At 44.9% G+C, this 17,931-nt stretch overlaps 1 protein-coding gene across 1 annotated transcript in view; it reads right to left on the bottom strand.

The window, feature by feature from the left end:
• LOC138336639 (dedicator of cytokinesis protein 4-like) overlaps window positions 1–17,931 on the bottom strand; it is a 167,326-nt gene that overhangs the window by 87,273 nt on the left and 62,122 nt on the right. Inside the window, exons 24-29 of the mRNA XM_069286164.1 lie at window positions 14,037–14,089; window positions 13,113–13,218; window positions 12,405–12,597; window positions 11,633–11,760; window positions 11,425–11,457; window positions 9,502–9,554 (exon numbers count right to left, since the gene is read on the bottom strand). Of these exons, the coding sequence (XP_069142265.1) occupies window positions 9,502–9,554; window positions 11,425–11,457; window positions 11,633–11,760; window positions 12,405–12,597; window positions 13,113–13,218; window positions 14,037–14,089 (566 nt within the window). The remainder of the gene's footprint in view (window positions 1–9,501; window positions 9,555–11,424; window positions 11,458–11,632; window positions 11,761–12,404; window positions 12,598–13,112; window positions 13,219–14,036; window positions 14,090–17,931) is intronic.

Raw genomic sequence — 17,931 nt, 5'->3', positions numbered from 1 at the left:
GGGGGGGGGGGGGGGGGGGGGGGGGGGGGGGGGGGGGGGGGGGGGGGGGGGGGGGGGGGGGGGGGGGGGGGGGGGGGGGGGGGGGGGGGGGGGGGGGGGGGGGGGGGGGGGGGGGGGAGGGGGGGGGGGGAGGGGGGGGGGGGGGGGGGGGGGGGGGGGGGGGGGGGGGGGGGGGGGGGGGGGGGGGGGGGGGGGGGGGGGGGGGGGGGGGGGAGTGGGGGGGGGGGCGAGGGGGAGGGTTAGCGGGTAGGGGGGGAGGGGGGTCGGGGGTGGGGGTAGGGGAGGGGGTGGGGGGGGGGGGGTGGGCAGACTCTGGTGTGGGTCGGTGGTTGCGGTGGGGGGGTGGTCGGGATCTGGGGGTAGGGGCGGGTTAGGGGTGGGGGGCGAGGGTGGGGTTCGTGTGGTGTAAGGAGGTTGGGGCGGGGTGCAGCGGGTCAAGGGTTTATTATTATGGGGGATGGGGGGTAGCGCTCGTTTGAGGGGCGACAGGCGTCCACCAAAATTGGGGTTGTGCGGAGGAGGGGGGTACGGGGTGGGGGGGGGAGCGTGGCGGGAGTGGAGTGGGTTGGTATGGAGGGCGGGTGAGGCCTGAGGGAAGGGCCAGGGGGTCTGGAGCGAGGGGGGGTCGGATGGGGGGGGGAGAGGGAGGCTGATATACCACCGAGAATCACGACTCCAGGCGGGGAGTGGGGGGGGCGCGTCTAAACAAGTACCATACCCGGTAAATGCAGGGGTTTACTTAACGTTAGAGTACAGGGGTACAGTCGGAGGGGAGGGATGGGGGGGGTAGGGCGTACCCAAAACCTCACGGTGCCCTCGGGGGGGGGGAGCGGGGGGCGAGGGAGGTAGGGCGGGAGGGTGGGGGGCCGAGGTGCCGGAGTGGGGGGGTGGTACAGCGCAGCCAGGCAGGCTGGTGAGTAAGGGGGTAAAGGAGGGGTCGTGGAGTGCGCAGGTCGGCTGTAGGACGGGGGGTGGCGATTGCTGGGGTGTGGGACTGGTTAGCGGAGTGGACGGGCGGGGTATGGAGCAGGAGAAGGTGTGATCCGGTGTGACGATGATGGTTTTATTGGGGGGGGGCAACCGTTGTACAATACAGTCGTGGGAGGGGGGTCGTGCGTCGGGAAGCGGTCGGGTGTGGGTGGGGTTTTTTTTTTGCGAAGTGGGGTAGGGCGTTTCGTGAACGGGGGGGCTGGTGAGGGTAAGGGGTGCAGTGGGGGAGGGGGGAAGGGCGGGTCGTTGGGATAGGCGGGGTGGGCGTGTGAGAAAACAGGGGGGAGTGAACGATGGGGGCGCGGTGGGGGCGGAAGTGGGGCGGGTGAGGTGGGGGAGCGGTATAATTCTGTGGTGGTGAGGGAGGCGGGAGTGGGGGTGGGGGGAGTGCGTGAGAGGAGATGAGGGTTGGGGGGGGGGCGGCGGGTGCGGTGGGGGTGGAGAGTTACTCGGGGGAGGGTGTGGGGCAGTGGGGACCCCCCACCGTGTGCTGGCGGTTACTATACGTCATTCGGGGGGTAGAAGGGCGGAGGTGGGTTGTCGTGCGGAGGGTAATGGTGGGTGAGGCCGTTAGAGATATTGGGGGGGGACGTTTGACTGGGGAGGGGTGGGGGGGAGCGGCATGGTGGGCTGAGCGTAGGGGGGCGTGAGAAGGGGGCGTGGCGTTGTGTTTCGGGTTTCGTGGTAGGGGTTAGTGGTGTTAGAGGTACGCTTGTGTGCGGGAGGTAGGAGGGTAGGGGCGTTGGAGGTGCGGGTCGTGGGGCAACCACAATAGTAGTATCCAACCGGTTGGCGTTTTAGTTGGAGGGGTGGCATACGGGGCGTGGGGGGGGAGGGGGTGGGTTGAGGTGGTATAGAACAGGAAGTGGCTGGTGGGGGAGAGGGACGGGTGGATTATATACAACAAACAGGGGTCGAGGGAGTGATGGTTCTCGAGGTGGCCCAGTACCCGGGTTTTTGTAGGGGGGGTGGGGGGGTAGGGGGGTGGGTCGGAGGTGTGAGAGGCGAGGTGGGGGGTGGGATTGCGATAGTGTTGGGAGTTGGGTTTAGGCGGGAGCGAGGTGGAGGTTATTATTACAAAAAGCGGCAACCTGGGAGTGGGTTGACCGGTGGAGCTGGGGCGGTGAGGGGTGGGGGGGGAGGATGGGTTTGCGAGGGCCGCAACGGTGAGGAGGGTGGTGAGTTGCGAGGGTGGGGGTGGGGTCGGAGGCGTGTTATCGTAGGGGGGGAGGGGGGGTATTTTGGGGCATACGGGGTGGGAGAGGGGGGGGGGGTGCTCGCGGTGGGTGCGATTGTGGGCCCGAGCGGCGGGGTGGGAAGGCAGAGTGTGTGGTGGTGGGGTGAGTGGGTGGCCGGGTTGGCTGAGTTGAAGGGGTAGTTGCGATAAGGGTGTGTGAGTGGGGGGTTAGTGATGGTGAGACAACAACAGGCTTGGAGTGCGGGGTGAGAGTGAGGGGTGGGTTGTAGTGGGTAGCGGGGTTTTCGCTGGTGGGGGAGGGGAATGTGTGGGACGGGTATGGAGAAGTGTTATGTATGCGAGGGGTTGCTGCGAGGTTGGGGTGGTTGAGGGTTTCGGGGTGCGGGGTGGGGTTTTTGCGAGGGCGTGTGCGGGGTGGGGGGGGTAGGATGGTCGAAGGGCGGGGATGTTATTTTACAAATAACAGGGGGTCATGGTGGGGGAGTGGTGGTGGGTTGGGGGAGTAAGTCATACATGTTCAGGCAAGGTACGAAGTGGGCTGGGTAGGCTGTGTAGTCGCTGGATTGGGGGGTTGCGAGGTGTGAGGGGCGGCGTTAGGGGGGTGTGAAGGAGTACGTTAGGGTGAGGGTCGGGTGGAGGGGTGCGGTGGTGGATTTGGTATTATAGGTGGCGGGTGGGTCGGGGAGCTGAGGGTTGGAGCGTATTGGTGGAGGGGGGGGCTAGGCTAAGGGGTTGTTATATACAACAACAGGTAGGGTTCGGCGGTTGAGGGGGGAGGAAAGGGGGGTCGCGGCCTCGGCGAGGGGCGATGGCTAGGCACCAAAAATACACCGCAACCAGCTGGTTAGGGGGGGGGGGGGGGGGGTGGGCGAGGTGTGTGGGTTAGGGTAGGGGTAGCTTGGAGTTGGTGGCGATGGGGGGGGTGGGCGCATTACGGCGGGGAGTGCGGTTCGGTAGGTGAGACAAGATACAGGAGGGGTAGGGCGTGGGGGGTGTCGGGGGTTATTCCCGTGTGGTGGGGTTGGTGGATAGTCGGACAGGTGAGCGGCTGGTGGGGAGAGGCATAGGTGTGTTATAGGGGGTGTGGGGAGGATGGGGGTGAGGGGCGGGAGGGCGGGGCGGCGCGGGCGATGGGGGGACGCAGGGGAGGGTAACAAACGGGTGAGGGACGGGGGTCGGTTAACCGGGCGGGGTGAGGGTGTTTTAAGGGACGGCATACAAACGGGGGGGCCAACCGATGGTTATGATACTTGAGGTGGGGCGGGTGGGTGGTGGGGGGGGGTGGTGGAGGGGGGGGCGGGGTAGGAGGTTAGGGGGGGCTTGTTGGGTCGTCGGTGTTATTAGGATGTGGTGTGTGGGCAACCGGGTGGTTGGGCAGGGGTCCCGGCGTTATTAGTTCAACGGCGTGGGGATGGGGGTCGGCTACTGTGAGGAGCTTCGGGGGTTGTTTTACAACAACAGGGCAGAGGCGGGGTTGGTTGAGTTCCGTGTGGCAGGGGCGTGATGTGCGCGAGACAACAGGCAACCAATTGGGTGGGTGGGCTTACGGTGGAGGCGTTGAGTGCTGGGGTAGGGGCGAGGGGGCTGAGGCGAGATGAGGGTGAGTGTGGTGTTATTCTAGTGGGGGGGGGTTGACTTGGGTACAATAGGCGGGTAACCTGCGAGTGTTAGGTAGGGGGGTGATGAGGGAGGGCTCGGGGAGTACAGAGGGGGTGGTGGTTTGTGTGGTCGAGGGGGGGGGGGGGGGGGGTGGGGGGGGGGGGGGGGGGGGGGGGGGGGGGGGGGGGGGGGGGGGGGGGGGGGGGGGGGGGGGGGGGGGGGGGGGGGGGGGGGGGGGGGGGGGGGGGGGGGGGGGGGGGGGGGGGGGGGGGGGGGGGGGGGGGGGGGGGGGGGGGGGGGGGGGGGGGGGGGGGGGGGGGGGGGGGGGGGGGGGGGGGGGGGGGGGGGGGGGGGGGGGGGGGGGGGGGGGGGGGGGGGGGGGGGGGGGGGGGGGGGGGGGGGGGGGGGGGGGGGGGGGGGGGGGGGGGGGGGGGGGGGGGGGGGGGGGGGGGGGGGGGGGGGGGGGGGGGGGGGGGGGGGGGGGGGGGGGGGGGGGGGGGGGGGGGGGGGGGGGGGGGGGGGGGGGGGGGGGGGGGGGGGGGGGGGGGGGGGGGGGGGGGGGGGGGGGGGGGGGGGGGGGGGGGGGGGGGGGGGGGGGGGGGGGGGGGGGGGGGGGGGGGGGGGGGGGGGGGGGGGGGGGGGGGGGGGGGGGGGGGGGGGGGGGGGGGGGGGGGGGGGGGGGGGGGGGGGGGGGGGGGGGGGGGGGGGGGGGGGGGGGGGGGGGGGGGGGGGGGGGGGGGGGGGGGGGGGGGGGGGGGGGGGGGGGGGGGGGGGGGGGGGGGGGGGGGGGGGGGGGGGGGGGGGGGGGGGGGGGGGGGGGGGGGGGGGGGGGGGGGGGGGGGGGGGGGGGGGGGGGGGGGGGGGGGGGGGGGGGGGGGGGGGGGGGGGGGGGGGGGGGGGGGGGGGGGGGGGGGGGGGGGGGGGGGGGGGGGGGGGGGGGGGGGGGGGGGGGGGGGGGGGGGGGGGGGGGGGGGGGGGGGGGGGGGGGGGGGGGGGGGGGGGGGGGGGGGGGGGGGGGGGGGGGGGGGGGGGGGGGGGGGGGGGGGGGGGGGGGGGGGGGGGGGGGGGGGGGGGGGGGGGGGGGGGGGGGGGGGGGGGGGGGGGGGGGGGGGGGGGGGGGGGGGGGGGGGGGGGGGGGGGGGGGGGGGGGGGGGGGGGGGGGGGGGGGGGGGGGGGGGGGGGGGGGGGGGGGGGGGGGGGGGGGGGGGGGGGGGGGGGGGGGGGGGGGGGGGGGGGGGGGGGGGGGGGGGGGGGGGGGGGGGGGGGGGGGGGGGGGGGGGGGGGGGGGGGGGGGGGGGGGGGGGGGGGGGGGGGGGGGGGGGGGGGGGGGGGGGGGGGGGGGGGGGGGGGGCTTGGAAGCCCATTCTAATATTTCCTATGATGTTATATGTCAAAAATGATTTTTATAACACCTTTAGCATTTTCCTTGTTATTTTGATTTTTTAATGAAAATACCATTTCTTAATGACTATTGTCATCAAAGTTCCTGGGACCACCGTATCAGTTAACATGTATTGTTTTGCAGCAGAGAAAGACAAGGGGCATACTTTTTCTATGCCAAAATGTCTTAAATATAGAATAAGTCTGTCCTCTAGAAGACTTATCAATATCACCATGTGATTTTTGAATAAATTGGTCATTTGGTATACTTTTAACAAGTTTGTAATTATTCTTTTTGTAAAACAGCAAGTTGATTGATATAACATTGTATCCGAACTTCAATTCAAACCGGATAACTTGTTAGCTCACCATAGACCATGAAATTGTTTGTACACTTTTCTTAACTTCAGGATCGTTTTACAAAATTACAAATGAATTTTTCTACAACATTTTTTTATTTTCAAATCCCCATACCTCTGATGAGTATAATAAAACTGTCATTACAAGTGAATCAAATATTTTCAGTTTAAGATGAACAGGAAGAGATACATTCCTTTATTTCTTATAAACAGCAAACACCAATTTAATTGTTTGTTCAGCAGGTTTTTCCCCTTTCTTTAAAAACGCTACCACTAAACATTATTGTCTGTACCTAGATATGTAAACAATTCTTATAAATCTAATTTTGTATTCCATAACATCAACTGGTGTTGTGGTACCGATTTACGTCTTGAGAATATCACAATTTTTATCTTTCTGATATTAAGTTCTAATTTCCATGTTATGCAATATTGTTAAAATTCATGTAACACTTGTTGTAGACCATCAGATATTTCTGATATCATAACAGTGTTATTGGCAAATAGTCTGATAAAAAGTTTGGGATACATTCCAATATCATATACCGTAAAAACTGGTATAATTTTGCGCAGGTAATTTTTAGGGCTGAAAATGCTTAAAAAATCTACTATCAGTATATTTTGCGCATCAACAAAATGGGGAAAACAATGTCCAGGGAGTCCCAAAACCGATGTATGAAGGTGACAATTTCAATGCAAAATATTCCCCATAAATGCTTGACAACTTGCACAAAAAGTGTTGTATTTAGAAGAAATAACATATGAAAACCGCATTGTGTTTGTTTTCTTTTATTGGTCACCGTAACCTGAAACTGAAATATCTAGCAGATGTCCAAAACATTGGCGGTCTGGTCCGCCGTACTCCGTGCACATGTCAATGTTTTGAGATATTACACATGAATAGTAATCAGGAATATTTGAAAAGAGTAGAATATATTTACTTAAATTGGCACAATAAGTAATTAGTGTGTTTGAGATCATTAACAATCAACAGCAACCAGCTAGCGGATACGTAGTTTAGCTTGCAACAATCACAGTGTGCATAATTTGTCAAGATTTGTAAGACAAAATATTCTTTTCCACCAGGTAAGATTCTAAGTCATAAAGGTAGATTGAAAAAAGGAAGGGAGATAAAATAACCAGATAAATATTTGTTGCGGGATCAGACTGGGTTGATTATCGGCGATCAGGTAGCTCAGTCAGAAGAGCTACATTTTCTTCTCTCCTGTTACAGAATTGGCACCCAACTAAATAACCAACGGTTGTGGTGTTTGAAAGGGTCTCGTATGTATTCAAAAAAAGAGGGAGGAGTGTAGCGGGACTGGACTGGGTCGATTATCGATGATCAGGTAGTTCAGTCGGTAGAGCACTCAGCTAGTGTTCGGAGAGTCCCGGGATCGAATCCCGGTCTTGCCGCTACATTTTCTCCTCTCCTGTTACATATGGTACCATATGCATGTAGATATTCAAGGTAAATCAATAATGTTCGCTGATCTTGCAGAATTGCCTTACAGTGTTATAATGAATGCAGTAAATGTATGTTTCATTGGTGTGATTGATTTAAAGGCAAAAAAAAAAACGGTTAAAAATCAAAACTTTCAGTGATCAGGGAACATTGATAGTCAAGGCGGGGAAAAACATAGGACGACCTGTGTTATACAAATAATGTTTAATTTGATTTTCATTAAATTGTCTCGAAGGTGATGACGAGTGTGTTATGAACGATAAGCTTAATATGTTTTTGACAAAAAGTATTAACAGCTAATGTCATATTGTGTTTTAAATTTAAATAATCTTTTATTTATTCATTTCATTTCAAGCATGTACATGTCATAGAATATTAACAAATATCAGGTATATGCTTAAATCATATTACAGTTAAATTCAGAATAAGGAATTTGAAGATGATGATAGTAATTATTTTCGGATTGAAAATCATTACAATATTAAGCTTCCACAGTTGAAAATTACTTCTTTTTGTTCACACAATTCTTCTCCTAGACTGTTTCCAGTTGAAATGATACATGCATGCTGACATTCTGTAAAACATAAGGAAACAATAAATGTATTAACAGAGTAATTACTGAAAAGGCTAATATCATATAATTAAACATTTTAATCATAAATAGCAATACCAGCATAGAGGAAATGTTATTGAAGTTTAATTCCCCGCTGTTCTTCAGTCCTCCTCCTGTTCTTACATGTAAGAGTTTTGTCCTTCATAAATTGATTGTAATATACAGTCTATAGCCGTTGTTATATAATGTGCACAAAGAAGTATAAATACACACGTATGCATGGGTACAGTGGTAAATTAATAAGTTATACAGAAAATGATGGTGCGAAGTAAAGTCTATAAATGTTGAGTAAAAAGTTAAAAAAAAACTAACATTGTTCACACCCTAAGATGTAATCGCACTAAAAACAGTGATCATGTGGGCTTTTGTGCGATTGCATTTGTAAGACTGTGCCAGGTGGTAGAGATTAGTTCCGCTCGAGTGATCACACAATGCAAGTGAGAGTCGGGAATATGTTTATGTAAGTTTTAATTGCTAATCTCTGATGCTTGTTGGTAAAATATAACTCAGGATAATTGCTAAACAATTAACAGTTTTCTCTACATTTGTTACAGATTGAAACAGCTTTTTAAGTGCCGTTTTACGGAAGAATTATGAAGAAGAAATCGGCATTTTCGTCGATCTAGTAGTCCAAAAAAATATCACTTCGAGTTATATGAACATTCCACATATGATTTATGTCATTCGGCCAAAAATTTATACTTCGTATTACCTAGTTTAATGAATATGCTGTATGTATATGATCAGAACGTCAAGCTCCTGTGGTGAAAATAACTAAAATGTTTTAAAAGTATGGTTTAGTGGTAATCTCTGAACGTGCTTTAGTATATAGATATAATCTGATATTTATACATGTGCTTATAAAATTATCGATAATAATGGATGTGGTAAACATTCATACCTTATTAACTGCCGTTAGTTTAAAGATTTACGCCACCTTGGACATTTACAAAATGTTCACGTCTGTCACGTGCTATTTTATCGGTAGTCCAAGTTTGTCCAAAATTTTGTTAGAGTTGTCTTTCTTCCATTGTGGATTTACACGTACATGTGGCATAACGCAGCCGTGATAAACAAATCTCCATATCGTCCTGAAATATATTTGCTCCCCGAACTAATGTGATTCAAAGTGCAAAAATCATTATTGTAACAATTTTAATGTTTTGAGGTGAAATATAAGATTTCATTTTTGTTCCGTTGCGGGATAATTGTCACTAGAGGGACTAAAACGCGTGGGGCGAAGCGAAGCATTTTCGGGACGAAACGTCTTCATGTATTGAAAACAACATTTTCAGGACGAAAAGTCTAGATACATTGTACACAATTCAAGTGAAAAATTTTCCAATGTAAGATCATTTGGACGATGTATATGGTAAGGATATGAAAGCAGTTATCTTACTATTCCTATTTCAACATTACAGATACGCTTATTTCAGTAACTTTCATACTCAAAATTTGCTATTTAAAATTCCCGGTAAAATCAAAGTTGTTGAATACACTGCCGCTAGGAGCGCTAGTATCTGTCGAGCAAGTTCTTAGCCAATCATATTGAGGAAATTGACTGTGAGAGAATTTTGCAACCACGATCACAATGGCGAGGTAACCACTCGCCAATAATGTCTAATTTATTTTATTAAATCATTCTGACGATGATGATAAATGTAGTACTAATAGTAAGGTAACTTTTGCGACTCTTCAAAATTATCAATCTCAATTCCAATTTCAAACAATTAAAAGCGGTTTCTGTAAGGAAGGTAGCGGGCCTATAAGAAGAAGTTTATGTAAGATATTCCATCTTTGCATATTACAGAGTTAGCTCCCTTGTGGGTAGGTATTGATTGCTACGTCATTACTTTAAGAGCGCAAATCACGTCATTTTCGAAAATTATGACGTTACGCTCGCAAACGCATGACGTTACAATCAATGCATACCCGCAAGGGCAGATAACTCTGTAATGTGCAAATACAGAATAAATCATTTAAACAACTACGAGATCTAACTTTCATTTGAAAGAGAGACACAAACAAAGAGGTTGCTATTATGATGCAAAAATATTATGGACAGGCGAGGTGGATATGAAACAGGAATACTTATATACCAAATTGTTAGGAAATCAAAATAATAAGACCGTGTCACATACAATGAAATCAGATGACATGGCCATATTTTCTGTCCCATTAATGTAAAACCAAAGAAAACAGCTAGGGAAGTACACAAGATTCCAGTACATGCAACAATTAAGTTCATCGCATTGGTTAGGTATAGATAATTACTATTCTTAGAAGGCAGTGTCATGCAGGATGTCTCAGAAGCGAAGAAAGTGAAGGAGAAAGTTTGACGATGAATACAAAGTCTCAGTAAAGAATATAGCGGACTTACTCTGGGATCAATTTTAAGATTTTAATTATCCACTGAAAATTTACGTAGCTTCATGATAAACAATTTATAACATCAACTGGCTTAGATGATATGTGCCGAAAGATGAATAGAACGTTTAAATTGAGGGTCACAATGCAAAACTATAGCCCTCCTCTTTTCTGCCTTGATACATTTCAAGACTTGAATCATGGAGGAGCCGTATAAATGGATACAAATACCAAAATGAATGCATTTTAACGACCTCAGGCTTCAGGTGTGAAAAGACAACAACATACATGCCATATTTTTTCTAGGGGTGGAGAGGGAGATTGATAACCATTTAAAGGGATTTTGGTCTCAAAAGAGGGAGGTATATACACGCGACATATATGAATAAATTAAATATCTATTTTTTTATGATGAAATTCTGCATTCATATTGAATTTTACTGAAATAAAGGAATGTGTGGTTTTGCAAAAGTAGTCACATCCTTATATACACCCAGTTCTGGAGCAGTTTTATTGTTCGAAATATTAGACTGGGCTTTTTAATAATCTTTCACAATAACGGATAATTAACTTAGATAAAGTTCTAAATTTACAAGCACTAAATTAAAAAAAAAAAAAAACAGAATCGTTACAGTAGTATTCAAAATGTAATTTAATCTGAGAGAGAAAAAAAGTAAATTTCTTTTTAATTTTATTTATTTAAATTCAGTTACTACTGATAATTTTTTATTATTAATATATTTTTTTTCTAAAAATAAATTCACACAGAAATTCTAAAAAAAATAATACTTTTTCCATTTTTAAAAACGTGGGTTATTAGGAAATCCGGAAATTCTATAAAATCCGGATCATCTATTACAATTACCCAAAATGGCAGCCATTACGATTGCAAAGTTTGTAACATCCATCAAATACAGATAGGCCTATTTAACATTAAAAACGTGAGTAAATCATTCACAGTTGTAAGCAGTATTTGTTTTGTTGTAATTCTCACACTAGCTGTAGTCATAAAATTTATTGAAAGGCCAGCTGATTGTTTTTCTAGGCGGCCGATCGGCTGCTTGACTTCAGTTTACGTAATACACAGACGTGAGTGAAAGTGACACCACAAGCCAAGGTGGAAATAGCCCAAGGCTGCTAATTAGGGCCACTTGGGTGTTGGTCAGGGGGTCAGGGAGTGGTTACTCTCGTGCTAAAATTAACCTAGCATGTACACAAATGTGGCAACGAAAATAAAACGGAGGGGTTTATAGAAATCGGGAATTTAGACTCTCCTGCCGGGAGACAATAAAAGGTTTTAAAATACGGGAGGTTTTGTCTCACGCCGGGAGGTATGGCATGTATGCAACAAAATCAACTCAAACACAAAAAGAATTTGTTCATGCATAGAAAGTCAAATGACGAAGGGAGACAACTGTGTTAGAGGACAACATCAAACAGTTTCTACACTTACTTGTGGATAAGGTCCTTTTTTCCCATTTTGCCGCTTGTAATTAAAATCAAATTCTCATCAATTTGTTTTTCTATACCGCAAAAAAATTCATTTTAGAATTATTCTATGTCAAAGATTGTCTATGTTTCTTTTTATAATTTGTCTTGCCCTGTGTACATATGTAGGCAATGAAAGAATTTATATAAAACTTTATCGTCTTGAAGGTTACCTTTTTCATCTGGAAGACATTGTCTAGGATGTCGCCGAGTATACTGGTGACTTGAGGCAGCATGAACTTCTCAATCATACAGTACTTGATTTGGCTCAGACATAGAGGTAGAATGATGCTACGGGATTCTGTAACAGAGGAATCTACAAGTATTAGCCATAGACAGATAATTTAAAAAAGACTACAAAATTAAAAAGATAATAAGAGCATTCAGTCTTAGCCTTTCTTCATTGTACAATGTTCCACTTAAGATTTCCCTACACGTACAAGTACCCTTTCCTTGCTAAGCTGAATCTATTATCATATGTTTACATTTTCACAGCAATCCCACCATCAACTTTAGCAAATACAGTTGGCATCGTTCAGTGTATGAACTGCCATCTGCTTATTTTGACATCATAATCATAGTGACGTCACACTACAGGTTTCAAGATCCCAAAACGATGTGGATAAAATACAAATGTACTGCTGAATAGTCCGACATTCCGGTGATAAATTTTCATGTCACAAAAACCACATCAAAAATGATATCACAATCACCAGAAGGTGGGACTAATAAACGGTAAATATGGTCCTTCCTCACTTCGTTTTGAGATCTCATGAATGACATATGGTCATTCAAGTGATCATGCAAGATGGCTGTTCTATCCTTGAAGACAATGGATTGTTAATTCATTATGAATGGCAAATTGCTTATGATTTTATCATAAAATTGTTATCAAATGTATAATTAATGTACGCATTGAATTACATTCAGTTTATTTACACTTACCATCAGCTTGGAATAGTTCCGAGTTGACAGTTTCCTGTATAAACTCCAGTTTGTTACGCTGTACATCCTCAGGTAATTCTTTAGATTTTGGCATTTTGGTGATTACCATGATGATGAAATCAGCCATCTCGCGTAGCGTGAGAACACTCCGTAATGGTGTATATACACAATGTAAGTTACTCAGCAGCGCCATCTGTAGGTAACAATTGTAAACTAAACGTACAGAAATATTATTTATTTATGAACATAGTGGGAAAAAGAAGTTATATTAAGTGTACAAAAACTGATTTAAAAAAAAAAAGACCTTTGAAGGTTATAATCAGGTGAGACATATAATCTGGAAAATACAGTAACTAATGCTTATCATATGGTTGAATAGCTTTCAACCTGACCAGAAAATTCATGAGAACCCTGTCTCCTTAGATATGCTAAAGATATAACCCACCACATCATCCTCCATTAAATTGGAAATGTTTGTACCAAAGAAATGCCTCTAGGCCTCCATGTGAAATCAAGAAACAATAAAATGTCGTACTATAAAATGCCCCCCTCCACCAAATACTAATAATACAGCATATTTTTGATGAAACCATTTTCTGCCTATTGATTATTTACAACCACTGCAGAATCTCATTCGGTGTTATTCAGGCGGACTTCATGTATTTTTAGTTTAAATTTGGACTTGTTTGTTTTATGTTTTCATCATACCTGGGATATTTTTGTTCTGTCATTGTTCCGTGATACCAGCTCACCCATCTTAGCAAATAAGTCCTGTAGGTTCTTTTTAAATTCCATCTCATCTCCACTTCCAAGGCTGTTAATATGTTTTAAAGAAAGTTAGAAAATAATCTAGTACTATCGCTAGAGTGGACGACTAATACCCTCCGCTGCACAAATTTAGTAATAACTTCATAAATAGGCGACAAGGCAGAACCCTTTATGTCAGGGTTCTGTTGTACCAAATTTTATGAAAAACTGTCATATAGTTTAGAAAGAGTTCGCCAGACAAAGATGTGTCTACAGAAGGACAAACAGACAGACAGACAGACAGACGGACTGACGGACGGACGAACAGACATACAACCCAATGCCAGTATACCCCTCTTAACTTCATTGTGAAGGGTATAATTACTATCAATTTTTATTTTTGCAAGAATGCTGTTTTCTCTGTCGTAGTGTATTGTAGGATTTGTCTATGTATACATTTAACATTTCCAAGGCTATAAGCTCTTTGTGGCAAGTTGTTTGATGTGAAACATATTCATACATTTGCATATTACAGAGTTATCTGCCCTTGCAGGTAGGTACTAATTGTTACATCATGTCTTTATGAGTACAACATCATCATTTTTTCAGAGAAAATGACGCAAATTTTGCTCGCAATGTAATGACGTCACAGTCTGTACCTATACCAAAGGGAGATAATTTGGTAGCATGCAAGGACAGAATACTTTATTTCCTTATCAAAATTGTATGAAATAGTAATAAAACAATATTGTGAGAATTTAAGTAATTACTCTGTGGTTTCATAACATAAACTGATGTCACAGAGTTATGAATAGTGCATGCCAGATCAACCTTGAGATGACCTTTACAAGTATTTGTTGAGAGAAAATATCTATACACACATACCTGATTTGTAATTCCCTCGATCGTACAACAAACCGTAGTATCTTCTCTAACACCTGTCAAGATAAAAGAGAAACATCAAGATCCGAACTCATACATACATTGTAGTGGATAGTCCCTTTAAATTAGGGGAAATAATGATGGAACATGGAGGAAATTGAAGCAGGAAAATGTCATAGGTCTCGGCCATAGAATCAGTTCAAAATCAATTACACATGAGACACATTTAGACACAGGGACATGTGAGACACACTCATATGCTACTTTTAGATCCTAGTTTATACAGTGACATGTGGACACCAGTCATTTGATATTTTGATAATGACATTTGGAAGATATTTCTCTCATATCTACACGTGTAATACTGGCTGCTCTCTGGCAATACACTCACGTCGCATGAGGCTGTATTGCATGGCTACCCATGCAATAAAGACTCAAGACGTCACAGTGTCAACAAAATTATTATTTTCTTGTTACAATTTTTAAAGGTAGGTTTCGCCCAACCAAATAAATATTTTTTTTTGTGAAATGCGATAAAAGGAAGAAAAGATGAAATCAAAGTACTGAAAGTACTAAATGGCTCGGTCTCAATGATTGGAGGATATATTTCTAAAGTCAACATTTTTTTGGACAATAAGAAATAAAGTTTGCTAGTGTTCCTTCCAGTTTGGATTTTTGAGGATTCCTTGGACACAAAGGTGTTAAATAAGAAACATATACTAAACTCTTAGGAGCCCATTCTAATATTTCCTATGGTGTTATATGCCAAATGACTTTATAGCATCTTTAACCTTTTCCTTGTTAATTTGATGTCAATCAAAATATCCATTCTGAATTGCTATTCTCATTAAGTTCCTGGGACCAAAGTATCAGTTAACAAGTATTGTTTTGCAGCAGAGACAGACAAGAGGCATATTTTTCTATGCCAAAATGTCTTAAATATAGAATATGTCAGTCCTCAAGAAGACTTATCAATATAGTCATACCATTTCTGGTCTACTGGTCAATTGGTCTATTTTTAACAAGTTTTTGTAATTAGTCTTTTGTAAAACAGCAAGTTGATTGATATATCCAAACATGATTTAAACTAGATCTGATAAAATATCTTAAACATCTTACAGCCATTTAAACAAGAGCTGTCGGAGAACAGCAAAGCTCGCCTATTCAGAAGAAGTTGTTGTTCAAGTATTTACTATTTAAACATCGAAATATGACAAATTAACAGACTAAAAAACCCTAAAGGGCCCCAAATTGGTTGCATTATCACGTTCAGCATCCATACACATTAGGAAAATAAAATCATAAACATTTATGATGACTTAAGCTTAAACAAATAGACAAAATAGAAACTTGCTCAAATACTTTAACGTGAAATATGACAAATTAACAGACTCAAAAAAAACCTAAAGGGCCCAAAATTGGTTGTATTATCACGTTCAGCATCCATACACATTAGGAAAATAAAATCAGAAACATTTATGATGACTTAAGCTTAAACAATTGACGAAACAGAAGCTTGCTCAAAAACTTTAACGTGAAATGGGACGCCAACGCTGACGCCGACGCCGACGCCGACGCCGGGGGTGACAACATTAGCTCCCCCTATTCTTCGAATAGGCGAGCTAAAAACGTCTGGTCTATTTTCATGTTAAGTATACATTATGCCAAAAAGTAATCATTCTACATTTTATTCCAATATCAATTGGGTATCTTGTTAGCTCGCCATAAACCATGAATTGTTTTATACACTTTTTTAACTTAAGGAAATTACAAATGATTTTTTCTACAATATTTGTATTTTTAAATCCCCATACTTCTGATGAGTATAATAAAACTGGCATTACAAGTGACTAAAATATTTTCAGTTTAAAATCAACAGGAAGGGATACATTCCTTTGTTTCTTAAAAATAGTAGACACTGATTTAATTGTTTGTTCAGCAGTTTTTTCCTTTTCTTTAAAAACGCTACCATTAATGTTAAAAAATATACATAGATATGTATACCCTTCTTATCAAAATAATTCTATATCCCATAACGTAAAACTGGTGTTGTTGGGCCAATTTACGTTTTGAGAATATTTCAACTTTTATCTTTCTGATATATTAGATTATAATTTCCATGTAATGCAATAATGTAATGCAATATTATTCAAATCCGTTTAACATTTGTTGTAGAACAGTGTCATCGCCATATAAAATGATAAAAGTTTGGGATACATTTCAATATTATCTGTAAATAATTTGTCAATAGTTGTCAGACAATTAACATTCTTTTTCCGCCAGATAAGATTCCAAGTCATCAAGGTATATTGAAAATAGGAAAGGAGATATAAATAAGGTACCATACTGTGCATGTATATGTTTCAATGTAAATTAAAAATGTAAGCTGATCTTGCAGAATTGCCTTACAGCGTTATAATAAATGCAGTTGTCTCATTGCATTGGATATAATTGATTTAAGGCAGTTCATGTGGCGACCGAAAAAGGTAAAATCACCATTTTCAGAGTGATCAGAGAAGATTGATAGTCAAGGAGGGAAAACATAAGACAACCTGTGTTATGCAAATTAATATCTAATTTATTTTGAATAAAGTATGCCGAAGATGATGATTAGTGTATTATTAACAATAATCTTAATATGTTTTCTAAAAATATTAACAACTAATGTCATATTGTGTTATAAATTTAATGTTTTATTTATTCTTTTTATTTCAAGCATGTAGATGTCATAAAAAATAAACAAATACCAAGTATATGCATATTAAAGTAAAATTCACACAAATCACAACACTAATGTGTATTGTATATATGGAATGAAGATGATGATGGTAATTATTTGGATAAAAAATGTTTACAACATTAAATGTATTATATATATGGAATTTGAATATGATGATAGTAATTATTTTCATATCAAAAACTATTACAGTATTAAGCTACCACAGTTGAAAATGATTTATTTCATTTTGTTCACACATTTTTTCTCCTGGACTGGTTCCAATTGAAATGATACTTGCATGTAGACATTCTGTAAAACATAAGAAAACAATAAATGTATTAACAGAGTAATTACCGAAAAGGCTAATATCATATAATTAAACATTTTTTTTTATAAATAACAATACCAGTTTAGAGTAAATATTATTGAAATTTATTTTCTGTTGTTCTTTAGTCCTCCTGTTCTTTGGAGTTTTGTCCTTCATAAATTGATTGTAATACAGCAGTTGTCATATAATGTATCTGATAATGTGCACACAGAAGTATAAGTATATGCATATGCATGTGTGCATGGGCACGGTGATAAGTTTATTTTGCCGAGTAAAAAGTTCAAAGAACTAGTATTGTTCATACTCAAAGATGTAATCGCACTAAAAACAGTGATCGTGTAGGCTTTTGTGTGATTGCATTTGTAAGGGGTGTATCTCTGAACGCCAACATTTTGGATTTAGCTGTAGGGTAGTTTGTTGTGACAGTGGTTATAGTCTTTTTCCTAAAGGCAGACCCAATGCCACAGGTAAATTTACCTGTAAAAGTTACCTGTGTTGATACTTATCTTAGTGTATATTGATTAATTTTCATTTCAATAAGTGTTCATATTTAAAGATGCTCCACCGCTGACAAATGGTATTTTTTCACTATCCAAAACAGGAGCAGACGATTTAATATTTTTCTTCAGTCACAAAAGTTACGTACTTTACACCATTACCACCATTGAAAAGTTTGAGCTTCTAATTTTACTTCAAGTTAAAAATATGAAAAATAATTAATTGCATCCCGAAAAAATTCCGTGGCACTATATCTTATATAGAATGAAATAATGATTGCGCATGCACTGAAGGCAAAAAAAAAAATTATGTTATTTTTTGTGTGAATTAGGCATATATATACACGATTAAAC

This window comes from Argopecten irradians, chromosome 12 (assembly GCF_041381155.1).
Source record: "Argopecten irradians isolate NY chromosome 12, Ai_NY, whole genome shotgun sequence".
NCBI lineage: Eukaryota > Metazoa > Mollusca > Bivalvia > Pectinida > Pectinidae > Argopecten > Argopecten irradians.
The sequence above is the reverse complement of the archived record's forward strand: the minus strand, read 5'-3'. Positions and strand labels throughout refer to the sequence as shown.